At 46.1% G+C, this 26,914-nt stretch overlaps 2 protein-coding genes across 2 annotated transcripts; both read left to right on the forward strand.

Moving 5' to 3' along the window:
- Positions 1 to 128: 128 nt before the first annotated feature.
- Positions 129 to 1,780, forward strand: gemin8 (gem (nuclear organelle) associated protein 8). The gene is made up of 3 exons (XM_079581916.1): positions 129 to 373; positions 495 to 843; positions 1,032 to 1,780. The coding sequence occupies exons 1-3, from the start codon at positions 371 to 373 to the stop codon at positions 1,289 to 1,291; spliced, it is 612 nt and encodes a 203-aa protein (XP_079438042.1). The 5' UTR covers positions 129 to 370; the 3' UTR covers positions 1,292 to 1,780.
- Positions 1,781 to 9,305: 7,525 nt separating this feature from the next.
- Positions 9,306 to 26,501, forward strand: LOC306982101 (neuronal membrane glycoprotein M6-b-like). The gene is made up of 7 exons (XM_079581896.1): positions 9,306 to 9,480; positions 22,617 to 22,803; positions 22,875 to 23,034; positions 23,466 to 23,634; positions 25,567 to 25,640; positions 25,744 to 25,809; positions 26,211 to 26,501. The coding sequence occupies exons 1-7, from the start codon at positions 9,411 to 9,413 to the stop codon at positions 26,358 to 26,360; spliced, it is 876 nt and encodes a 291-aa protein (XP_079438022.1). The 5' UTR covers positions 9,306 to 9,410; the 3' UTR covers positions 26,361 to 26,501.
- Positions 26,502 to 26,914: the final 413 nt, after the last annotated feature.

Genomic DNA, 26,914 nt, shown 5'->3' on the forward strand with positions numbered 1-26,914 from the left:
CTGAATCTTCACTCGTTTAGAACATTTTGTTTGGAGTTCTTATCGATTGAAGCTGCATTTCAGTGTAGTGTCCACTGGGTGGGGCTGTTTAAACAGGAGTTTATACTCGCTCAAAGGCTGTCGGGAAATATTTGACCAGGAAGTGTTTTGAGAGCATCACGCCGTGGCTTCTGCTTCGTTTTTAAGGGTGTTACTAAAGTTCTGTGCTGTAAAAGTAAACATAAAGCTGAAACCCCAGAGGTCCACTGTTCCCTTTGTGCACGTGCGTTAGTATTTGGGGGTTTGAATTCAAGATGAGTATATTTGTCTAAACATGATGCTACATAACAAGTCTCACTTCTTCTGCTGATGACCTCATCTCTTCACTAATATGGTAAGGTTTAAAGATTATACAACTTTACTTATGGCAACAGCATAAAACGTGTGAATGTAGGATTGTTGTTTTTGTTTTTAAGTGCACAGAAAACTAACTGACTGTGTTGCATGTGTGACAGGAGCAGCAGGACGTTGGCACCATCATGTCCTGGTTCTCCAGCCCCGTGTACAGCCGCTACTGGCAGCACTATGAGCAGGCCATGGGCTGGTACCAGAGACACAGAAGGGCCTATCAGAAAGCCCTGGAGGCTGCCTACGGCCCGGGCTTCACCCAGCAACACTGTCCCAGCAGCAGCCAGGCCCGATACGCCGACTGGGGGGCGGGAGACAGTCCCAGTGAAGACGAGGATGGAGAGGAAGAGGAGAGCAGCTCAGACAGTGACATCGAGTGTGACGTCAGTAACATGGAGATCAGCGAGGAGCTCAGGCAGTACTTCGCTCAGACTGAGAAGCACCGAGAGGAGCTCAGTAAGGACATGCTCTTGTTCTATATACAGTAAATCAAACAAATGTACTCACACTTGGTTTAGGAATGTGGTTTTGATATCCCTGTTATGATGTCTGTTCAAATTCATTCAGCATCACAGTGTTCTGACAGAAAGTTGAGGCGACTGTGCCCCCTGGTGTCGTAGTAATGCCAGTGCCCTGTGTTCCAGAGATCCAGCAGCAGTTGGAAGCTGAGCAGGAGGACTGCTACGTGCCGGCGGACCAGGACCTGCGCAGAGCCTCCTACAGGAGCACCGTGGCTCCTCCCAGCGAGCGTCCCGGAGAGAGACGCGCCGCCGAGATGAAGAAACTGTACGGGAAAGACGCCTCCAAAATCATGGCCATGGAGGCGGCCATGCAGCTCACGTTTGACAGGAACTGTGACCTGAAGCAGCCCAAGTACTGGCCTGTGATCCCACTCAAACTGTGACTTTCATCAGCAGGACGCCCCGCACTGGAGCTGTCCAAATCGCTCTGACAGAACTAATGTGGGGGTATCTGTGTTTACGAGTTACTTATGCTCCAAACGCACGACAATTAGCCAAACTTCTGCTCAGCCAGAGCGATGGCATTGACCTGTGTCAGCCGCTCCAGATGATCACTCAAAGAACTGAGCGCGCTGACGACAGAAGGCGTAATGTGAATCAAAATGTACGCTCTCATGTGATGATTTAAACGCTGGTCTGTTCTGTTCCCTTGTTCTGTTATCTGACGTCGGATTGGCTCTCCCAAGTTCAGTTTGTTGAGTCAGAAGAAATCTTTCTCTCCCTCTGTGCAGAAATTAAATGTGCCTCTCTTTTCTCGCTGCACATTTTACTTTTCGACATCCCAAACTTACCTGTAACTTTTAAGAGTATTTTCATTGGGATTAATTCATGAGATTGTGTATTTTACAAGATCATCCTTACTGGTTTTTGTCTGTCAATACTGATGTTCATCTTTTTCTCAACTTTGCCTTGTAAATTTTAAGTAGTTTTTCCAAATAAAAGAAGCAAAACTATTCACATCCTGCTTGTTTTCCTTATTTCTAGAGTTTCTTAATGCATTGTTATTTCTGCCCATACGGTCTTTGGTTGAGTATTACGCCTCGATTAACAAAGTGTGATTTATTTCTAGCCTAGGCCTGTGACGTCACCCCTCCCCCTCCACCGCGCTGTGATTCCCCAACGGGACGTCCACTCCAGTTGTGCGCCTCCTGCCTCCCCCCCCCTCCTCCTCCTCCCACTCACAGAAGTTCCTCCTGGACAGCGTCGTCGGAGGTGAGCGTTCCTATACATCGTCCCCCGCGCCGAAAAGCTCCTGTCCCGCTTCAAAATGGGTGAGTTTTATTTTTTGAACATGCAACAAGTGTGTGGAACTGTCGCACGATGAGGCCAGTTTAAGGCTTTATTGTTTCGGTTGCGGATGCTGCAGTCGCCGGGGTGTTTGTTGAACATCCGTGTAGGTCGTCTCGTGTGCGTGTGCGCCGCTAATCACGTTAAAGGCTTAAGCAACTGGAACCTCCGCGGTCTGTCAACTTTCCCCCGCATTACCTCACATGTATCGCATTCATTTGTGGCATTAGGGCAATTAACGCCCCATGCAGCCCAGCGTTCCTATAGGAGATACAAATATAGCTCTGTTTGCATGACTTATTAATGCGTGTGGACTTGGCCTGAAAGCTTTCACAGCCAACAGTAGAGAAGTCTTTAATATTTAGTGAAGAAGATGCCAGAATGCTTTTTCTTTCTGCAAATTCACTGTATCTAAAGATTTCTTCAATCGTACTCTGCATTTTTAGGCATCTGCCATGTTTGCACAAGATAAGAGGAAGGTTGTTTTTTTGCTTATTCCACCGCTCACCCATGTGGTAACTGTTAATTCCTGGCACAGGCTGAGCATTGTGACCTGAAAACGGTAGCCTTTCTCAAAACCTCCAAGGGGCTCTCCAGATCTCTTTACCGTCCATACGTTTGTCCTCCGCAGTCTCTCTCTCTCTCTTTCTTTGTCTCCCCGTTTGCCACATCTGTTTGCAATAAGGCTGTTTATCGCCCGCGGCCCGGTGAGAAGTCGGGAACAGACAGGATGCAGCCAATGACATGATTTACAAGGAAGACCGAGGGGACCGGGAGTCATTCTTCAGCGGGAGGGCCGTCGTAAACTTGTTTTCACTCCAGCTACTTTTTGTCTCGTCTTTGTCGGCGCGGCCTTTCATCATCCCGCAGTTGTTGTTGGACTCTTCATCACCTCTCCTCCTCCTCCTCCTCAGTCCGGCCTGTGTGCTCCAGTGGGATAGGCCTGTATCCTCTTCCATCCTCATGTGGTTTAAACCCAACCCTCATCTGCTTAGGGCATATGCAGTGGCCCATTAATGTGTAAAGAGATCATGTAAAAGATTAATAGACTTGCTTATGGCCCCTTCTGGAACCGCCACCTTAACGGAGGGGTTTGAGCGCCCGAGTGATCCTGGGAGCTCTGTTGTCATGGGGCCCACCACCTGCAGGAGGAGCCATAAAGGGCTGGGGCAATGTGATTTGGGCAACTCCAACAGCTGCCCCCATGACCCGGCAACGGAAAAGTGGAAGAGGATGGATGGATGGACTTGCTTATGGCTTTACTTCAGTGACTAGGCTACTCCTTCTTCTTGGTGGGCACTAGGACAAGACAAGTGGTGCTGTCCAGATGCCTTTGAAGGTGGATTGTGTAGGACTGGTGTTCCTCAGCTCACGCACACAAGAAACGGCCAAGAAAAGTTTACATTTGAAGCTGGTCTGGCTGCGTTTTCATTTCATAACACTTCATACCACCCAGACTTTCTCTCAGCCCCGGCGCCACATTTGCTTCTCTTATCTGAGCTGACATGGAGCTTTTCTCCCCATAATGAGCAAAGCATAAATTCATTTTCGCAATCAAGTGGAGGAGGTGTGTAAATTCCGTGCCCGACAAATGAACCAGCTGCAGATAACGCCGCAGACCACACCGCGTAATATTTCACCCGGCAAATTGAATTACAAGGTTCCTCTGCTCAGAACCTGACTCGTAACTTTGACATTACCCGCTCGTTTCCATGGAGATGTCACACTGGCTTGCTTTGACCTCAGGTTGCGCGAACACATTAGATCTATCTTCCAAGTGCTCACATCTGTGTCCTGCTGTTTATTCATGCAGTTTATTTGCTCTTGTCGGTTTTGATATCACAATATATGACCTGAAATATTCCAGTGTGTCTTCAAAGCATCATCCCTGAAGCTTATTTGTACTACAGCTATTTATTCTAAAAGCACTGTGATCGTAGTAGCTACAGTTGGCCTGAACATCCACTGTTGCCTACTATCCACCCACTCCTCCGCTCTCTTCGCCTTTTTTCTTTTCTTTTCTCTCCCTTCTTGCTGCGCGCGAGCGTCTCTCCGCCCGACGGCTACTCCTGGTGCGTCGGAATCGGGGGGGCCCGCGCTTGACTGAGAGCGGACCTGTTGCCGTGGAAACGCCACAGCGCCACACACACACGTACACACACACACGCACGCGCTCCGCACTCTACCCACACGCGCCCGAAATAGCCCGTGAGAGGAGCGCGCCATCTATCCACTGACTCACACGTGGAAGAAGCGCTACAGTAGGTCGCAGGTGCATCCACTCCTCGGTCACGTGACGGAAAGAAATAAGATCACATGGTGGTGGGGAGGGGGAGGGAGGGGGTATAGGTGTGTGTGTGTGTGTGTGTGTGTGTGTGTGTGTGTGTGTGCAGTTGTGCCGCTATGAAAACATGAGGAGCAGTCTGTGGTGCAAATCTGGGCCAGCGGGATTAGCGTCAGATAAATCGCTTTGTGGGGGGAGAGGAGCGTGTGTGTGTGTGTGTGTGTGTGTGTGTGTGTGTGTGTGTTCCCTCCTGACGCATTGTAAATAAGTTTATATCAGTGATGGCATTTTGGATTTTAGACGATTGTGGGAGTGCACTTCCTTTTTTCCGGCACAATAACGCGTTTTTTTATGCTTCATTGTAACCCAAAAGGGCACATTAAATTAAATTAGATCATGGGTAAACAGGTGTTGTGTGAGAGAAGACAATGACAATACAGGGTGTGTTTGCATGAATTTGCATTGTAGTTTGCATGCAGGTCTTTGTTGCAGGGTCGGAATTGACACTGAGGAGCTCTGAATTGGTTGCCGTGGAAAAAAAAAATGCATCAAACGCCAGCAGGAAGTGAGAATTTGTGAAGAAAGGGAAAAAGCACGTGGCTGGAAGGTGCGTTTTGGCATTTGTGTGTGCGTTTGAGCGCGCCGGACACAGATTAACCTTTGTCAGCGGCGGACGGTTCGGGTCCAGGGATGAGAGAGGAAGAAGCGTCTCCTTGGTGACCGCCGGCAGAGGGGCGGGGCCTGGGAGAGAGGGGGAGAGAGAAAGTGGGTCATCATCGCTGCCTCAGATTAAGGGCCCAGAATCTCACTCAGCGCGTTAAAAAAAAAATCACAGTGTCAAAAACAGAAACGATGGAAGAGGAGCTGAGACGGTTTCAGGTGAAAGAGGGGGAAGGAGATTTAGGAGTTTTAAAGTTGTCTCTTGTTAAAGTGTGGAGAAGCCGGTTAAAAAGGCTGGATTAGGGGGAAACGGCGGCGGGGGACGTGTAATTCTGGGCTAAGACGTTTGGCTTGTTGTCCCGGTGTTTTTCTTAAATGACAGCCTCATGAAGACATTACTGTAAAACCCCTATCCATATACATGTGTGTCACTTGAGTTCATAGGGATGAGGGCTGCACAATTTTGGAGGAATGAAATAGCTGGCATTGCGATCTGATTAGAGCTGTGAAGATTAGAAGACTGAACATCAGAGAGAATGAATGAGCTGCTCAACCAACGCAAGAATCCCATATCTTTGTTTGCTGTTTTTACACTAAAATATATATAATTCTACCAAGTTTATGCATTAAAATATCTTCTTCAAGCTGCAAGTGTCCGTCCTTCACTGTGGCCTTGACTTGAATCCTCTTCGAGCTCGTACAGCTGTTTCCGAGGACAGGGCCGGCAGATACAGTGGGTCATGGCGAGGTCAGCGTTGGCGTCAGGCCTCAGAGTGTGGCGCTGGTGTCTTTACAGGACAAAGGGCCGCAGCACAATGTCACAGAGGCACTTAAGGAGGTCAATGGAGGGCAATATCATACTGGAGATTATTCAGGGTGACTGGTCAGTGTGGTTTATTATAGTGGGTTTTTATTTATTATCATTACTGTGTCTGTATTGGATCAATTTATAGAAACGTATTGAATTTTGTGGCTGTCTAGATCCTAGATCCTAAATACTAAAGCAAGAGGAACCAGATTTTCTATCAATTCACTTTTTTGCTTATTGGGCCCCCTGTGGCTCAAATCTTGGAACTCTCCCTCAATCTATTGCTGCGTTCATGTGGAACTGGAGGACCAACTGCGGAAAACAAATGCGGAATTTAGATCAAAACAAGCTTCCCGACCCTTGCACCTGACATGGAAATCAGCTGAATATTTATTTATGGTTTAATGTGAGCTTTTTGGTTTCACACTGCTACTTTCTTGAGTTTAGTGTTCGTTGTATTCAAAGTAACATTGTGAGAGAAATGCCAGACATCAATGCAAGCATGAAGAAAATGTATGAGATGTATTATAAAAGCAACAACGGAACATTTCTAAAATCATGATTAATACTTATCACAGACATTATCCATCAAACTGAGTCATACTTGCAAAAGGATTCAAACCTGACTTTGACCAGGAAAGCCCCACTGAGATTCAGAATCTTGTTTTCAGGGGAGTCCTGGGACCCTATTGTACATGACCCAGGACCTTGTTGCTGAGAGTTTTCTACAGATTGATATGAGTTTCCTTCTGACTCCTCTTTTTCCGCCGCGTGTAAACTGCCTGCTCATTGCCTGCGAGCAGCGGCCGCGATGTGGTCGAGCCCCTCTTCAGTCTCAGTCTCAGTTTAGCTTTCTGGACACTCGCACTGGTACGAGAAGTTTTCGAGGGAGCGATAGCATCGTTGAAGATCCGTATCAGTGGCACCGCAGCAGCCTACCGGCGCTTTGGCACTGCGTCTCCATGGCAACAGGAGAGCCAGCCAGCGCTATGTGACCGTGAGCTTGTTGCAAAATCAATTAGTTTTTTTTTTTTCCCCCTTCTTTGCAAGACTTCTGCGCCTCCTCCAGCATTAATCCTACTTTTGATGTCACAGAGAAGAAGCAGAGACATCCTTATTACTGTACTTTGACCCCATTGTAGCAGCACTTTTTTCTCTTTCTTGGTAATGAGAGGAGACAGCCATTAGACGCATGCTTAGTTCTTAATCTATGCCAAAAGTTACTCAGGCAGATAAAAGTTGAGCAGTAGGAAGTTACCGTTTCAAATATGTGTCAAAACTTGATGAAAGATGAAAGTCAAGCGAAGTGAACTGTGCTTTATCAGATTCTAGGCGTTCGTGGAGGCAGAGGGCTGACGTCCAAGACTGTTTGTTTGTGTCAGGGGTGATGCTGGAGACTGCCAGGCAGCACTGTATCTCATCTTCTGGACAAGACCTTAATCTGAGTGACCCAGCGGGGGATTAGGGGGTTCTGCAGAGGGGACATGGCGCTGGAAATGCACCCTCCAACCCTCGGACAGCTTATGTCAGAATATTTGCATACGCTCCAAAGAACAGAGATGCTGATTTTATATAAATATGTTTAGAACAGCTGGAGGATCGGGAAGTCTGGGCATCTCTGCTCAGGATAAAGCGGAAGAAGATGCATGGATGGATGTTTAGTAAAAAGCCGACATTTTTTACTGTGTACTTGCAAAGAGCAGGACATTTAATATAGATAAAGGGAAGGCACTATTTGCAGATAATGGCTTTGTGCCAGTGGGACTTTACCAGTTCCTTTTATTTGCTATTCTAGGTCTAGTTGTTATGTCTTACAGAAAATCTTATCAATATGCAGTATAAAGTACATTGTGGGATTTCTTTTGGGGACTGTGTTCGGGCGCCTTTTCAGTCCGATCTATTATCTTCACAGAAATATGTTGGCCTCCGTTTTCTTGACCTTTTTGGTCTTGATTGTTCTTTCCAAAAACTCTGAAGTATGTTGCATCTAGGTTTCTTTGGTCAGATAAATGAGAACTATGTACAAAGTTCAGTTTTGGTCAGAATTTCTCTAATTTAGTTCCTTGTTTTGTAATGATTTAGAGTATTTTTAGTCATGTTCTGACACAATGTGATGAAAAAGTGCTTGTGATTATAGTTTAAAATTGAAATGTGTTGAAATGCTTTAGTAAAATATCGTCATCACAATATTCTCATATCGTCCTGCCCTAACACTGTTCTTGTGGGTTGTTCACAGTTACGCCAACGTTCTTCACAACCTCAACATTTCTCGGTCTCCTCTTTAATCTGGGCCTCCCATTGATGTCCCGGTAGCTCGAATTTCTTCACCCTCAGAACCAGTGACGCGTCAAAAAGTCAGTGCAGAGGCCGACCCGCCGCGGCATATGGCTCACATCCAGTCTTAATTACGGCCCCGGGGGGATCACCACTCTGCCAAACATCCACCGTGTCAAACCGCGGTGTCTAATATCAGGGGGGTGCCGGGGTCACCTTTGTCTTCCCCCGAGAGGAAAGGAGGGGGCTCATAGACAGTTAAGTGGGTTGCGTTTTTGTGCCTACTGGCGTCACGTGGGCCAGAATTAGAGTTTAAGAGGATTCTCAACAGATGGCGGCCATTGTTTTTGGGTTTATTATTGCAAAATGAGGTGAACGGTGGCTCTGGTTAAACAGCCGCTGTCTACTGAAGACAGGCATGTATTTCTATTATGTGAAACAGAAGCTCCGATTGGTTCAAAGGTGAGACGATTGGTTTAGCTCAATCAAATAAAGCGCAGGTTGGACTCTCAGCTCGAGGACATTTTGCTTGACATTCATCTGAGGCCTTTGAGTGGGCATTTGTACAGCTTCTTGAATATCTATCCCACGATGATAGCAGTTCAAAATTTTCACGTGGGCGGGAAAACCAAAACCACAATGGCGACCGCATTCTGGCTTTGATCTGGCGCTCTTCTCAGCACATCCTCTTAAAACAAATGCACGTGTGATTCTTATGTGAGTGTATGTTTTCTCTCAAGCTTTCACCACTGTTTTCTTCTGCCATTGTTTTAAATAGCCTAATTTATTCTTGAATAAAGGGTTTTTCTCTCATGGCCTAGTTTTTGGATACCTCGGATGTGGTTTGAACACACGCCTGCACCCAACCATGCAGGTCTAAAACGTATTATATGGGGGGGAGAACTTGCAGTGAAACAAAATGCAGCGCAAAATCTGGCTTTGTGGAGGAACAAATCCATTTTCAAAAGAGAAGGTCCACATCAGAGGCGAGAGTGAAGGCTCGAACGTGAAGAAGAGAGAGAGAGGGAGGCAGAGAGAGAGAGAGAGAGAGGCAAGGGGAGGGTGTGTACGGGATAGAGACTGCACGGGCGCGGGAGGGGGGCCATATCCAGTCAGCAGCAACCCGAGCCAGCAGCATCCACACGCGCCACGGTCCGAGCGCCACGGGACACTATACATCTCTGAAATAATGGACGGGACGAAGCCAGCCATGGAGTCCAACGCGGAGGAGAACCAGGACGAGGGGCAGGAGAGCAAAGGTAGACGCGCGTTTTTCATTCCCCTCCGCGTTCCTGCCTGTATCATTTCCAACATTTTTTTTCCCTTTTGCGCCAGCGTCTCGCAATGGCGACACAATTACCTCCGTCTCGCTCCCGTCGTTACGCGGCCTGTCACCAAATTTGAACCGCGATCCGTGGCGATTCGGTCCCTCCACACTGAGTGCAATTTGAGTGGGCGTGCGAGATGTGCGTCGACCCTTCTCCTTCGTGCACGGTCTGCCTGCTGTCAGTGACCATTTGCATCGCTGCGCCATTACGAGCGTCTTTGTGCGTAACGAGCGTTTGATGAAGGTAGTCGCGCCTGCATTGTTTTTTTTGTGTGTGTGTGTGTGTGTGCTTCAGGTGCGCCCCCCCCCTCCACCCCCCACCCCTTGCCTCTGTGCCCGTCTAGCCCCCCTCCCACCCTCACACCCATGCCATCGACGACGGACGAGCGTTTCTCTGTGCGCGCGACGTGATGTGTGCGCGAGATACAATGGGAACGCACTTGACGCATTGGGATCGGCGCGTTTTTATCACTATCGACGTTAAAACAAAGCACCAGTCACGTGTTTGGGGGATATTTTACGCGCAGATTAGTACGCACAATGGGGCCGTGAGACGTCCATGTCAAGTGTCAAGCCCAGACTTGCAACATGTATGGAATAGAAATTAGATCACTGTCGAATGGCGGTTTAATGAGATTATGATGGGGACTAAAATGAAACCCGGCTGTGTGTTGGAATGATAGAATCTGTCTCTGTGCATCCTCGAGCAGAGAGATTAGAATTGTTGCATGCTAAAATGCCATCAGTCTATAACAAATTGCCACAGTGATGGAGGCTGAGTGATACTAGACTGCTATAAAAGTGTGGCGCCACATCTTTTCATACACAAATGATGATGGGTTGGGCAGCTGTGGTCCAACACTGGCACCTCTGCCTTTTTTTTTTTTTTTTTTTTGTCTTTTATGGCCAAAGCAGCGTGTCCAGTGGAGCACATTGACAAAGTTGTTTTTTCCACCTGCTGCTCCCTGCGCTCGCGCGAGTGCTTTGATCAATGCTTGCAGGTGCTGCGCTGCAGGAAGACTCTCTCAGTGAATGGGCAGTCTATGTGGGAACTGTCAGCTGCCATTTTGGATGCTAATTTGCTAAATGTCTCTTGTTTTATGAAGCTGCCAGGGAAGAAGACACCTGTTGGGTTTGCTTTTTAGTGCAGTATTGCAAATGGCCACTTTAATTAACAATTAGTTGTTGTTACTTTCTTGGGCAGTCATTGCAATTGAATATAAAAATGACAATTACAAAACCGCATTGGCTGAAATAATTCAACATTATAGTGTTAATGTCCTCTGTCTCCAGTTATTATGTATAAAAAATAAGACATCTCTTCAAACATGTCCTGAAATGAGGTTCATTCTGGGTTCTGTATTTGCTTCAGAACTCGCTGGTGTGCACTGTAAACACTTCCTATGTCTTTTAAACGAATTAATCGCATATCTAATAGCAATGCTTGTCAGGAAAATCACATTTAGTCATTTCCACATTCATGTAGATGCCTGAGGGCTACACGGGCCTACTTTAATGTGAGCCCCCTTATGTCCATTGCCTCTCAGTCATGCATCTCACAGTCATGCTGCGTTGACAGTTCAGACATTTGAACTTGACGGGATTCGTCACTCATTTGACCCAAAGGAAGGATGAGCTATGAATAAGAAGAAGCCTTGGTGATGACACTTGGTTCCACTGCTGTGACGTCCACTGTGGACCACTGGGATGTCCCTCAACAGCGTTCTCTAACACCATTACATCACTGTCCCGAGGCATAGCACCCGATAATAATAACAATTTGCAGGCGGCTTGTATTGACAGAGAAGGAGTCGGTTATTAGAGTGCCTTTATTTATAGCACGTAATTAACCTCTTCAATTTTTAATCCCCATTGTCAGCCGTGGCAGTGTTTGGCGGCTGTTAGCGGCCGGTAGTGGAGTGCTCCAGGTGTGATATTGCGTAACGTGGACCACCCACACCAGAGCACTCAAAATAGAGCCCTGGACCGGAGGATGGGATGGCCTATTTGTTTGTTGTAATCATTTGACATCTGGATTGTAACCATAAGCTTATAGCGTTGGTTTAAGAGGCTGAAGACTTACAGTGCTGCCGGCCGGCGAGGCAGGAAGGCGAGAGCTGTCATGTAAGGAGCTTGCGTCGGCGTGTGCCAAACAAATAATAACAAGTACATTAACCAAAACATATGCTTAAAAGGCTTTTAGGTGGAGGAAAGCTGCTACAGGAGGCTGCACTGGATGGTACTTGATGTCACTCTGTAATAAAAATCTGTGCACTTCATGTCAGATGGAGGAGCAGTAGCACTTTTATTTTGTTATATGTGCACAATTTGAGTGGTCGCAATCAGTCACACAGAAAAAGCAGTACAATAGTCTTTGCAAATTATAAAATATATTGTATCGATGTGGTCTTAACTTAGTCAGACAAACTTGTATTGGTTTGTCAGTTCCTATTTCTGTCTTCTGTCAAATGTAGATTCTTTAAAAATGCGCACAGAGGAATAAATGGCAATCAGATATTTTCCAAAGTTGTGCAGCCCTACTCTATGGGAAAGAGGCTCATGATAATTTGCATGACTGGACATAGCAGTACTTACACATCCATAACACCCCTACTCCATCACAGCGGCATGATGCTAGCAGAATTACCAAGCGGGAAATGTTCACCTCACACAGACACGGATCATAATCCCGGTGCGGCTGTTTTTGCACGTGGTTATGGATTGATCTTTTTGCTTGATTGCTTCCTATAATCTCCAGATCTGCCAGCCTGCGTCGGTCTGACTGCAACCATCACATCAGCGTAATTGGACAAACTACTCTTTCATATTGTGTTTTTAGCCCCACATTGTCGTCAAGTGTCTTGCGAGTGCCCTCCTCTGTCAGCTGTGTCTGATTGGCGCTCACACACCTGTACTTCTCCCCGGAGAGTCCGAAGAGCCCAGAGTTATATAACTGCAGAGCTGGCCCGCCGCTGCTCAGTCACGGCGTTCCCATCCAAACCGTGAAGCATTACGTCATCGTCTGGAGGGGTGCAGGTTTTGTGGAGTCTTCCGTCCCATCGAAAGACAAAGCGGACAGTCCTGCCTGCCTGAGCCACTGAAATGACTTGTAGCTACAGCATGCTCTTTGTGACCGCCTTCATGGGCATGGATGTGTTTGTGGTTGTCTTTCTAGCCTTGATATAACCAAAGATTAAGAAGAAGAGAGATCGGTGTCTTTCAAGTTTGCATTTTTGAAAAGCAGCCAGTGTTTAGGAAAGTCCTTGCCAGCTGATACACAAATGGACAACAGTGTCATTCCATAGCAGTGAAGGCAGTAAGCTGGGATACTTCAAGATGCACTTCATCCCCAAAGTGCAATGCTTTTTTGAAATCATGCATTGCTGTCTATTTGTGTAGAGCTGGTCACTTTCATAAACCCCCTTTTCCTGGTTAAAGCTTTTCAGAGAACTGAATGTCACAGAAGAGACAGAAGCACTTTTCCTGTTTGGCGCTACAGTTTGTTTCTTCATTCATGCGTGGCTGAGTCTTCTTTCCACTAAACACATAAGCCCTTATAATCTCCGTGGATCATTTATGTTGTTGAAAACATAACAATACGGGATGGAAAGTCCAGACTGAACTCCAATCCAATTGAAGCGTTTGTGTCTCTTGCTTCGAGGCATCACAGCTGTAGATAAGATCAAATAATCATTGAGGACGAGCGCTGACTTCTGAATGCCCCGTAATTCACTTTGCGACTCTGCCCCCACACACTCAAAGCGAATGCAAGTGACCAGTGATGGGTTAGCACTCTCACCTCAGTGGGACTTTGTAACCAAGTTAGATGAAGGTCAAGTCATTTTACTGTCAACATACTATACTTTAACCTTGCATTCTTCACAGACGCGATGTTGAATATCTAAACACACTGCGATAGCCGTTATCGAACTTTGCGGAGGTCAGGTTGCACAGAATTGTAAGGTCATGCCAAAAATAGTCAAAACAAATTCTGTTCCTCAGCAGATTACTTTTACTTTATCATTGCATTGTGAGAGCGATTACCATGGCTGAGATCTGCACTGGTCCTTAATGAGTCATTGGATAGTACCATTTACGGACCAAGCCTGCCTCGTTTTACTGAAGGCACTTCCACCCACACAGGCTGTTGTTCAGGGCTGCAAGATGAGCTGATTACAAAAGATGCCGTTATTTATTTAATGAAATGTTCTCTGCACAGAACCTCGTATCCATTTCACAGTGGGGTTTCCTTCGACTACCTCAACCACCTCCTTCTCTCCTCCATATTGTCCTGCTCGGCGAGTGGGTCGGCCCGGAGGTGCGGGGAGAGAGCGGGAGCATGTGAAAGCCGTCACACAGCGAAAGCCTCATGTGTTCCTCATTTGAATCCGCTGGCCCAGAGCATCCCGCCCGCCTCCATCTGGATACGCTTGTGTGTGTGTGTGTGTGTTTGTTTACGTGTCAATGACCAGGAGTGGTGTAGGGGAATGTCTGCGTCGACAGTTTGTAAGAAAAAGAAAAGCTATTTTTATTAACGTACATGTGCGGTGAGGCAGTGTTTTTTCCCCCCATGCCACTCGCTGCGGTCACGTTTCTATTTCAATGTGATTTCCCGGAGTGTGCCATAGAGCCTGACAAGCCAGATCTACACTGAGAGGAACCTGCAGGGAGTGAGAGGCATCAGGAAAGCCCCAACAGTCACAAGTACAAGGCAGTATTTGACTGTTTGACTGTGGAACTGAACTAACTATAATATAATGTGATGTGCTAAAGCAGGGCTATTCAACTTTATTTTTGTTGGGGCCAGATTTTTCATATGGCTTTGGCTTGTGGCTCGGACATTGAGTTCACAAAGCGCTATCACTTATTACTGTAACACTTATTTTGTCCCATCACACATCTCACCACCACGTCTGGTTCAGAACAAATCATAAAATAATAGTCTTTCTCATGAGTCGTCGGAGGAAGAACGCAACGTGATCCGACTCTTGAGCAGATAATAGCCGACCCGAAATAGCCGCCTCGGTTGGATCCCGGTTGCCACCTTGAAAATAAGCAACAGATTGTCAGAGTTTGGCCGCACCCCCTCCCGTCTCCTCGTGCGTGCTCGCGGCGCCGTCTGCCGTACGTGTGCAGGGAACGGCCGTGAGTGGCAGGTTGGCGCAGCGTGTCGGTGTTCCTGAGCGGTGCCAACCTCCCCTGGCCCGCCTCCATCGCCCACTGCTGCCCAATCTGCTGCTCTCAGACCCAAGAGGCCCATCCACGCCACAGTCATCATTAGCCGGCGCCGGCGAGAATATGACTCTGCTGAAATCGAGGGCCAAAGTGTTCAGTGGAAGTTATTGGCAGCTTTGTCTTCACCAGCCCAATGTTGGCAGTTTTTTTTTTTTCTTTTTAAAGATATACCCATGTACCCTGCACTTGCCACGTGACGAAAACGTGCAGCAGCTCCTCTCTGCGGTCCTTCCGCTCAGTTAGCCCCTTGTGCCAGCCACACTCCCAGCGCTCGCAGTGTCCCCGGGGCCGATGCCGAGTGAATCTCCATAATCGTATGAGCGGGGCGGGCGCGGAGGGGCCGGGCAGGGGCCGCCGACTCTTTGACATCTCAGAGAAAGTCACATTTGAGCCCGGGCGGTTGCGTAACAAGGCCAGCCTTTGAGTTGGGGGGGGAGTTGGACAAGACACTTTGCGAGCCACGGGGGGGCTTTTTACATTCAGGGAGAGCACTCAACAATGGACCAGAGGCGGTGGTTTCAGCGGGACAGGTGAAAGCGCTGGTGAGGAGGAGGGAAGTCGTTAGTTTTTCACTCAGTTAGGCAGGCAGCGGATGCTCTGTCAGCTCCGTTTTATACACACTCCACTCCCTCAAGCCAGAATTTTGTTTTTTTGGCTCATTGTAGAGAATAGCTTCAAAAAACCAATATGCTTGAAATCACGTCTTAGCGCAAGTTCTGATAACACTTGGAAACCTTAAAAGGATTTGGATACAAAGCAAGCACAGACAGTAATACGGTTGCAAATTACTCCAATAGTTCTTTGACTTTGCCACAGTCAAAGCCCTAAAAAGACCGAATTTAAACTGCTGTTTGGCTCGCACGTGAGGAACTTGCACAGATGTGTGACAAAGAGGGAGCTGAACACGCTTTACTGGACATTGTTTAATTCTGCTGAAGTTGCTCAACCCTAAATGTTTAGTATTTTGAACAGCAGTTTTGAGAAAGTTTATCCTGCTACAAAAAAGGACTGTCTGGTTAAGTATTCGTCTACTCATTTCACATTCATACCCAGCAATACCCTTAATAGTCTTTCTGTGTATATGCCTGTCTTGTCCAATGAGTTTTGAAGCAACAAATCTAAGCCATCAAACCCACTGGTGCAGATAAGTGCTGTAATAGTATTGATCACACACTAGGATTAATCTCCACTTTGAGTAGCCTGCAGTTACGCCCGGCCAGATGCTGACCCCGTGGCCTCTGTAATACGGACGCGCAAGATTAGGGTCAGTTTTGTGGGAATACCGGCTTCACCTGATACACGCTGCACCGCATCTCTCACTAAACCGCTTATATTGACTTCAATACGCTGAGGTGAGGCGCCGCACAACCTCGTTCTGCCTCACGAGGTTGATATTTGTTGCTTTGCACAGTCTCAAAAACCACTAAGGAGATCTCTTCCGAGTTGAAAGCGGAAACCAGAGCTGAAATTTGAAGTTTCTCGCTTTCTTCTGATGCCGCCTTCAAAACATATGGAGCACGCTTTTCATCCAATCCTTAAGGAGACGCAGCTATCCACCCCCGGCATCTCTCTCCTTCCTCTGCCGCTGCACACCTTCATCTACTCCGGCAAGCCTTTCTTCAAAAACACAAACCAAAAAAATAAAATTAGCTCGTTTTTTCCGATTCCTCTTTTGAAATAAAGCGTGCACCAAAGGAAACAAAAAACCCCCATTGCTAAATCTTCCCCGTAATGCCATGCTTGGTGGCGCCCTCGCTTGAATACAGTGCTGCTAAATTGGACCAGGGCCGCGGGCAGAGAGCAGACCGGCCGCTGAAATATTCACCGAGCTTTATTAACGCTCTTATTCCTGGCAGATGCAGCGCTAACAGTTGGCGATGATGAGACCAGGGCCATTCCATCAGTGCTCTTTATGGACGCTCATTAGCTCTGTGGACGAGCAATGTTATGAGGTCAGATTTTACAGACGTGACACTACATGGGAAAATACGGGCGTGGTATTTACTTATGTTGTCACTTTGTTGCCTTTGGTTGCATAACAATAATCCAGTTTTTAAAATTCATTTGTTTTTTTCAGGGGTACGTCAAGGCACCCCTCTGAGTGCACTTTTATTTTTAGTACACTGAAAATTTCTTTGATAAAATAAATTGATCTGATTTGAAATTCCAGTTGAGGACGCACCTCAAACAACCTCGCTTACCACTGCGGTAATAATTAAAGCCACACTGCGTAACATTTCTCATTTGCGGTGTTATTTTTAGCTCTCTTCCACTAGCCCGCTCGTCTGTGCTCGTGTCATGATTAAGCTTACATCGGTCTACGTAGGTGCGTTCATGTGTGCATTAGATGGGAGTAAAAAGACTGCGCGGCGCTGAACTGGGTCGCGGGGAAACGTTTCCATGGTAACTGTGTATGTGTGTGTGTGTGCCGGCCCCGGGGCCAGGAGCCGTTCTTCCACTTTGTCTCTCGCGCCTCTCCTCCTCCTCCTCCTCCTCCTCCTCCTCCTCTGCTCTTTGGTCTTTGCTCACACCGCATCGATCCGTTGCGCCGACTTCCTGTTCACCTGTGTTCATTTTCCACAGCTCTGAAAGCCAACGTCGTTACACGCTTCACTGACGGATTGCATTTGTGCGCATTTCTAGACGGTGCCTCATGATAGTCGCCACATCCAAATCCCGCTACATATCGCTACAAATCATTCCATTGTGATCGCTACGGCAAATATATGGACCAGAGAACTTCTTTGATAACTAGCTGCGCTTCCAGATTCCTCCTTTGTTTGAAATATCGTGTCTGATGGTTTCAGCTCATGCACAAAAGGCGTGGATGGAGCTGATTTACCATAACTAGGTCAGTCTGGATGGGTCTCCAAACTTGGCTGCAGTGTTTTCTGTCTTTTGGAAAGCAAGACAAATGTTTAACCTCTTATGACCCGCCTAAAACAAATGCATTCTGTCCTCTTTGACTCACAGATGACCCACAACACTGATCTTTTTCCTTGCGTTGTTGCTGTGTTGTGTCACCTTTTTTATGTTTTTTTTTTAATTCTTTTTATTTCATTTTTGTCACATTTTTGTTGAGTTTTTGTCACTTTTTGTCAATTTTTTGTCATTTTTTGTTGAGTTTTTGTCCAATTTTTGTCTAATTTTTGTCACTTTTTGTTGATTTTTTGTCATTTTTTGTTGAATTTTTGTCAGATTTTTGTTGTTTTTTGTCAGATTTTTGTTGATTTTTTGTCACATTTTGGTTGAATTTTTGTCACATTTTGTTGATTTTTTGTCACATTTTGGTTGAATTTTTGTCAGATTTTTGTTGATTTTTTGTCACATTTTGGTTGAGTTTTTGTCACATTTTTGTCACATCTTTGTTGAACTTTTGTCACATTTTTGTTGCATTTACATCCTTGTTTTCTTTTCATTTTTTGTGGCTGTTTTGGTGCTTTTTTCCCAAGCAGCTTTTTGATTAGGGTAAAGCCAAACTGGTTCAGGTGGGAGTTAAGAGGTTAAAGGGACTATATGGAGTTTAAAAATGTTAAAATGTATTTCCCTTCCCCACAGCCTAATGTGTAGAATGAGCCCACACTAACTGCCTCTAAAATCCTGCACTGTCACTCATAAAGGTGTTATTTTGGGTCTGAAGTGCCATCATGCATGAGCTTAATATAGAAGGTGCAGTTACAAGTATGACCTGAGGTGGCAGTAGTGAGTATATAATTGCCAACTTGCATCTCGCCCCTTAAAACACAAATACTGTCATTCAAGCGAAAGTATCTTGTGTAGAATTTCGAAACCAACGCATGTAGTTTTGTCTCCCCCTTGTGACAGGCTCCACGCACCTTCACGGGCTCTGAAGCTTAAAAGATCGCGCGGGGGCCCCTCTTATCCGGAGCCCGGGGGCCGTTTGTCTCACTCAGGTTCAAACTGCGCTAATGTGAAGCAGACAGGCCCAGTGGTCAGCCCGGGCCGCCTCTAATGGAAATCAATGGACTGTTCATTACTGCAGAATTTAGGTGACAATGCGAGGCTGACCCGGTGCTCCGTGGTTTCACACTCGGCTGCTCGTCGCCGCCTCTGCCGCGGTTGTCATCTCCTATTGCACCTTTTATGAAATATACGAGCGGTTACAAGTGGAGGTGAGCGCTTGGACAATGTGCTGCACTTCACACAGTAGTAGATCATCGACCTGCTCCGTACAGAGAGTGTGGATCAGCTGTGCCAACATTTTTTCCTCTATAAGTTTTGCATATTCTGTGTTATCAGGGGTTGTGGTCATATTAATGTACAGAAAGACCCCCACAACCAAACCTACAGAGGCTGAGATGTTATTCAAATCCCCTGTCATCACGTCACCATTGACTCCTGCCCCTAATGCATGCCCCCGAGGCTCCACGCGGCCCCTCATCAGCCCCGTTCCGCGCACCTCTCCATCAGCCTGCGCCTTTATTAACATTAATAGGATTTGGAAGCATTATGCAACTATCCCCCCCGCTCCCGTTACGCAACACACTTCATCTTCACAAACAGGCATCTTTGATTTGGAGAGCTCTCAATACGTCAGCGGCAAACAGGAGCTTGTTTTTATTCACTCTCTTTGGAAAGCGTTGAAGCCTCATTTAATTGCCGCTAAACAGTAGCTCTCCTCCCGGCCCACGGCGCTATCGATGTTTCCCCCAGGACAATGAAATCAATCGGGGCTTTTAGAGACGTCAATAGCGGCTGTCCGTATTGTGTTACTGGACCTGTTTTGAAAAGCCCACATAGAAGTGCCCTATTTTTTTGATTTGGGGCATTATAGGTTGTCCAGAAGTGACTGAGTGCTATATTTGATTGAGTTAGTTGAGATTTTCAAAATAGCCAAAATAGCCTAAAACACAAAAGTTGAAGTTGTTTAACCTCTTAACTCCCACCTGAACAGATCCTATTTTCTCCAGTTTGGCTTTACCCTAATCAAAAAGCTTCTTGGGGAAAAAAAGCACCAAAATAGCCACAAAAAATGAGAAGAACACAAGGATGTAAACGCGACAAAAATGTGACAAAAATTCAACAAAGAAATGACAAAAATTCAACAATAATGTGACAAAAATTCAACAAAAATGTGACAAAAATTCAACAAAAAAAATACAAAAATTCAACAATGTGACAAAAATTCAACAAAAATGTGACAAAAATTCAACAAAAAAATGACAAAAATTCAACAATAATGTGACAAAAATTCAACAAAAATGTGACAAAAATTCAAAAAAAAAAAGACAAAAATTCAACAATAATGTGACAAAAATTCAACAAAAATGTGACAAAAATTCAACAAAAAAAATGACAAAAATTCAACAATAATGTGACAAAAATTCAACAAAAATTCAACAAAAATGTGACAAAAATTCAACAAAAATGTGACAAAAATTCAACAAAAAAAATGACAAAAAGCTCAACCAAAAAGTGACAAAAATTCAACAAAAATGGAAAAAAAGAAAGAAAAAAAAATACAAATGGTGACACAACACAGCAACAATGCGAGGAAAAAGATCAGTTTTGTGGGTCTTAGCTTTCAAATGAGGTGTTACACTGCCAAAAGAGGACAGAATGCATTTGGTTTAGGCGGGTGGTAAGAGGTGAAAAAAGTTTTGTTTCAGTCCTGATTTTCCTCATTTGGATTTGGATTTTCACTTTTAGTCTGAAAAAGCATTGAACATACCGCTTTCAATTGATTTACTAAACTATTGCCAATGTTTTCTGTCACAGGCTGCATTAGCATTAGCATTAGCATTAGCTAGCATGCACCGGTCACACCTGTCACTCCCGCTCCTCCTCACGCTGTCCCTGAAGTGTGTGTTTGTTACTAATGCTCGTGTATCACTTCAGAAGAGCGGCACGTCAAAGCAGATAAATCAAACGCACCGCTTCAAATAAACAAAAAAAGAGTAAGGGGATGATGCTGAGGAGTTGCCAATTGGAGCGCGTCGTCATGGAAACAGCAAAGTGGCACACGAGACAGTTAGCGTTTTTCCTTTTCCTTTCTTTTTTTTTTTTTGGGGCCAACTAACTTCCTGTGTTGCTTGGAGGAGCTATTTTTAACAAGCCGTTATATAAGACGCAACACTTGTGCTCGATACAATGTTGATATTGTTTGTCTTTCGGGAGAGGGCAGGGTTCACAGTTCACTTAATCCAGCTTTAGTGAGGTTTCAAAATGTGACACTAAGGTATTGCTTTGTCCAGAGAGAGTTGCATGATGATGAGACGGTTGCTCATTGATATGAATTTAGCAGCAGAGTGTCCCACTTAAGCGCAGAAAAGACAATGATATTTCTCATGTACTCGGGCTTGGCTCTAACTTATTTATGCAACAGGCTAACGGGGGAGAGAGAACCAAACTTGCCTTTAAAGTCATAAGAGAGTCGCGGCGTTTGAAAACAGCATGCAATATTCAGAGCTCCCGGCACTCGGCGCGAGAAATGCTATGATTAGATTTTGTCAGGGAGAAGCTTGTTCCTCTCATGTATGCTCTGTGTCAAACCCCGTGCTCATACATGCCTTCTGCGCCGGGGCCGGAGCAGGTCTGAGGAGCTTCAAAAGACAAAGGACCAAAGGGCGAAGTGTTGCAGCCGGTGTCGTCAGCAGCATCCAGCAATGTGCGGGGTCGCGGAGGCAATCTCTGCTTTTATGAAACAGATGAGACGTTGTGTTTTCATATAAAGGTCGTGTGGTGATGATGGCGTTTGACAAGTTTGAAATTAAAGTGCTGTGACAGAGTGGTTTAGGACACATCAGTTTCAGATCATAATTCCACTGCGAGTCTAAGGGATGTGCTGGAGAAGGCAGGTACAGTTATGCCAGCTCCAGCATTATCAGTGCAGGATCTCCCCCACAGGATAGTGGGGGGAGAGGGGGGTTCACTGGATAGAAATGAATCTTGTCATGATGGCAAGTTCTTCAATGGAAAACTAGTCTAGTGCATGTTGTGTGTTATTGGGGGGAACCGGAGCAACCACCCAGGTGTGGACCTTCCAAACAGAAGGTCCACACAGTTGGAGAATCAAAACTGGAGCCTTCTTGCTGTGAGGCCAGAGCTCTAACTTACTCAAGTTGTTACTTACCTTACTTAAATCATTTACAAAATTAACAACTTACATGTTACTTACTTTTACATCAAAATGCAGCCTGAATATTGTAATAAATGTGTAATACATTCAGAACTGCAGATCTACTTTAAGGCCATAGCGCTTTGTGAATGACCGATCCTGTCAGATTTGGAAGATAAGCTGTTTAGCACCTGGATAGGAGACCAGGGGGCCTGGGTGGTGACCAAGGGGTCCGTTGGCGCAGATGTCCTTCTGTCACTGGGGCTACTGGGGCGACAATTGTAGCTTACAACCTAAGCCTGCATGGTAGCACATCGCTTAGCACTCGTGCTTCACATCTAGAAGGTCCGGGTTCGCTTTCCCACCTGGACGGGGCCTTTCTGTGTGGAGTTCACATGTTCTCCCCATGTCCTCTGGGTACTCCAGTTTCCCCATCACTAAAAACATGTACAATAGGTGTTTCTGACCACCAGCCTAGCCCCACATCTGGAGATGGGTCCCCGGGAGCAGCACTGCCACTGTTGTAGTCGTTCAGTGGCGTCGAGGGATGGGTCAAATGCAGAGGACAAATGTTGTTGTACAGTTGATATATAATGTCAGATAAAGCATCTTTACCTTCTGTGGAGTGACTGAACATCTCCTGGAGGGACTTGTGTCGTGTGTAAAGCACTATACAAATAAGATTCCCTCCCATTTATTAACTTATAGATCAAAAGAGTAAGCTTGATCTAATCTCCCTCTGTCTCCCCCTGCAGGATGCTTCGAGTGCTGCATCAAGTGTCTGGGCGGAGTGCCCTACGCCTCTCTGGTGGCCACCATCCTGTGCTTCTCGGGGGTGGCTCTGTTCTGCGGCTGTGGACACGTGGCTCTGACCGGGACCCTGACCATGCTGGAGATGCACTTCTCCAGAGTGTCCAGCGACCACGAGACCCTCACCCTCGTGTAAGTCCCAAATATGGAACCAGAGCACCCAGTAACTTTACCCCCTCATTGACTTCTCTTTCTGTGTTCAGAATCCAGATCTTTCAGTACATCATCTATGGCATCGCCTCTTTCTTCTTTGTCTATGCCATCCTGCTGCTGGGCGAGGGCTTCTACACCACGGCCGCCATCAAGAAGGAGCTGCAGAGCGACTTTAAGACCACTGTGTGCGGACGCTGCATCACCGCCTTCGTACGTCCAATACTCCACTACAGTACACGCCCACTCACACATTTCATACAGTAATATGGCAATCATTTATTCAGTGTACTCTGGGCTCGGCTCCAGGTTCAGCTGTGGATGGTCGTTGCTGGGCTACTAATGCTAATCTACGTTTTGCTTTACTTGTGAAGCCAATTTTCTGATGAGGAATTATATAATTAAAAAAAACGGAGAAGAATAACTATGTAGATTTACATTTTCCAAACTCATTTCTTTGGCATCAGCAGAATGATCCCCGAAGGCCAGCGCTGGCACAGATAGTTCCTTCTTGGCCTGTTTACCCTAATTACAGCACACGTCCACTAAGATTAGTTCAAACGAGAGCTGAATGTTTCCGCTCAAAGGGAAATCGCAATAGATGAAGTCTGAAGCCTCTCCTGTATGTTTCTGGCGCGGCGCAGTTCATGTTCCTGACCTACATCCTGTTCCTGGCCTTCCTCGCCATCGTGGGCTTCACGGCGATCCCCGTCTACCTGTTCTTCAACATGTGGACCACCTGCGCCGCCATGAAGAACCCCGACGCCAACATCACCAACCCGGACGACATCTGCGTGGACGTTAGGCAATACGGTGAGTACATACTGTGATTGTATGAGGAAATAGTAACAGATAAAACATACAAGTGTGAAATGAAAGCCTTTTATTTTGCTCTGAGTGTGTAGAACATTTGATGGAAAGTGTGTTCCGAATTGCACTCAGTTTAATGTAATGCATCTCTCGCTGTGCGCCATAATGAATAACTATATTTGAACAGCGCTCTGCTGAATTATTGAGGATTGCTTAATTTTGAATGAGAATTTCTATTTTAAACCGCAGCTCTTCTATCCTTTATTCGCTCTGGTCTGAAGCCAATGGAGGACTGGAGCCGCTGAGCCAATCACAAAGCTGTTTGATGTGCCTTTTTTAAATATGCGGCAAGTGATTTGAGGCCCCTGTGCTTCTCTTATTGATTAAAGGGACTGTTTATATCACACTTGAAGGTTAAGGTTATGGAATAAAAAAGTCATATTCCATACTGGGAGGTCAAATAATACACTTAGATTATGTGGATGCTGATTGAATGGATGTAAAGCCAGCGTGGCCCTGTGATTGCAGATCAGTGCCTAATGTACAGTCACTGACCCACATTTGAGGGACAGCTGGCACAAACCGGGCTGGAGATCACATATGGTTCATTGGCAGCGCCTCTCCTCGACCTGAGATCAAATATTAACCCCCATTACTGACAGAAAAAATATGATTAGCAGTTAACAGACGGAAAAGCAAGCAGAGCCGGTTTAATCTAAAGAGAATAGCAAATGGCCACAGTTGTGCATCTGTGAAGTGGCAGCTTTATTAAGAAAGTTTAATTAAAATCTAAATACATCACAAGTGATTGGGGGAAGCACAGAACTGGGATCTGCTCATGGCCCATTGGTACAGGGTGGCGGCATGGTGCCAGTTATGCCAATTTTTCCTTTTTGTATCAGTAATTTCCTGTTCCCACGTCCGATAGATAATCATACAATGGGCGTGGCCGAACCGAGAGGGAATGACGCTTGTTATGGGAATCACTTTTTTTTCCACTGTTTTTCCTAGTTTCCTGCCAGACTAAGAGCAAAACACACGCAAATGTAAAGGAATTGTCCAGGTTCTTTCATGTGTCAAGCGCTTTGGGTGTGACTTGTGTCATGTACAAATAAGATTCACTTCACTTCACTTGAGTCGTCTTCTGTACTCTGTAGTTGAAGTGTGGAACGTTTTGCCTCTCATCCAAAAGGCTTCGTCAGTAACACTTAAGTTTCCGCTCAGCCCGCAGACTACATATAGACCACTTGGAGGAGTTTAGCTAGGCAGAGTCCCTCCCGTCTATTACGCTTCCTTTTGTTTCATTCTTACGTTCCAGAATTAAGCAGATTGTACAGTAAAAGTGAAAAGTGGCACTCAAAGCTAGCCGTTAGCATGTATCATAAAGCTAAGGTTAGAATTCTTGATTATTTATATATTTATGGGCTGTTGGACCACTTTGTTCTTCAAGTCTCTGTCTCTTTATTTACCACACCATACCAACTTTATTTATAAAGCACTTTAAGGTCAGACAGATAGGAGGGGGCGAGACCATTCAGACTTTTAAAAGTAAAGAGAAGAGTTTTGAAATTATTTGAAATTATTTGGTACAAAAAGCATCAGTATTGGTGTAGTAATAGAGGAAGGAGTAGTTCTTTTCCCACTTTGTTTTCTCTCAGGGGGTTTTGAAAGTATCATCAGTTTTCGGGCATTCCCAGTGCCATCTGTATCTATAAAGAGGTGAAATAATGAGCATAATGTCCTTTTTAACAAAGGCAAAGGCAGCTTTGTGTGGACATGCTCGCACATTTGTAAGATCATTTTTCAAAGTATATTCTATTCTAAAAACAAACAAACAATGACACTTCCCATAGCTCCGTGTCCTTTAATAATCACCCACAATGTGATTATTGTGAAGCTCTCATCTCACTGATGTGTCTTTGTGTGATCCTGTAGGCATTATCCCATTGAACGCCTCGCCCGGGAAGGCCTGTGGAGCCACTCTGGGAGAGATCTGCAACACTAGTGAGGTAAGTGACCAGGAACATTTGCAGGAGATTTAATATATACATTCTAGTATTTACAATTAGTCCTTATTAAATACACTGATACACGTATTTTCTCCGTTCGCAGTTCTACCTGTCCTACCACCTCTACATCGTCGCGCTGGCTGGAGCGGGAGCCACGGTCATTTCTCTGGTGAGCTCCTCTCTGTCAAGTCAGTCCCACCCCAACTAATGCGCCGCTCAGAATATGCACGTTGCCATGGCGGGCTTATCCGTCACCGTGGCAACCCTGCCTCTCACAGCCGTCAGCGCGTCGTTCGGCGGCTGTGGGAGTGAGGAGGAGACCGGGAGCAAGTTTAACTGAGCTCACTGTGGAGGAGGAGGAGGAGGAAGGCAAATTATGAGCTAAGTGCTGATTTAGTCTTAAAGCGTCCATGTCGAGGTATGTCTCATCGACCTAAAACATGCACAATGGGCTAATCCTGCAGCTAGAAACACATCTAATGATATAGTTTGGGGGATTTTTTGCGTATTTCAGGATGCATTTTTTCCCTTATTCACCTGTAGTGTCTATATAACATCTTGTGTGTTTAGATCCACTACCTGATGATCCTGGCGGCGAACTGGGCGTATCTGAGGAGCGCAGTGTCCACACACGAGTACCAGGACATCAAGACCAAGGACGACCAGGACATTGAGGCCGAGGCGCGCTCCAAAGAGGGCCAGAACTCCTCCTACTCATAAGGAGCAGGCTCCGTCCACAGCTCACGCCCCCTCACATCCCTCACACCCACCACCCCCATAACCCCACACACGGCCATGTTTGGCAGCCCCTCCCTCGCGACTCTCCACCCTGCTCCCCTCGGCTCAGTCTGAGGCCCCCGCCCGGCCGCGGCGGAGGGGCGCAGGGTGGGAGGGTCAGGGGTGCGGCGGGTCCAAACAGAGGTAGATGCTTCGGAACGCGAGCTCGGTGTCAGCCTGCGCTCTGTGTGTTCTTGTATAAACGTGCAGTGCCAGCGCAGGGTAGTGGTTCGATCAGGACGTTTGAATCAGGAGGTTCAGAAGTGTCTCCTCCCGCGCTGTTGAACGTGGCCCGGCTGTGATGGCCCCGCGCCCTGAGCCCGCACAGCCTCGGACTCACAGCTTGTAATAAAAAACATTGTTCACTGCCTGCTCCAGCCACCGGGGGCAGCAGAGACCGACATCCTCTGTTTTTTGGTGTTTTATATGCATATATATATAAATATGAATATGGATATATTGTGCGAATGTGTACGAATGTTGTTGTTTTTTTTAAT

Source organism: Gobius niger (assembly GCF_951799975.1).
Source record: "Gobius niger genome assembly, chromosome: 23".
Lineage (NCBI taxonomy): Eukaryota > Metazoa > Chordata > Actinopteri > Gobiiformes > Gobiidae > Gobius > Gobius niger.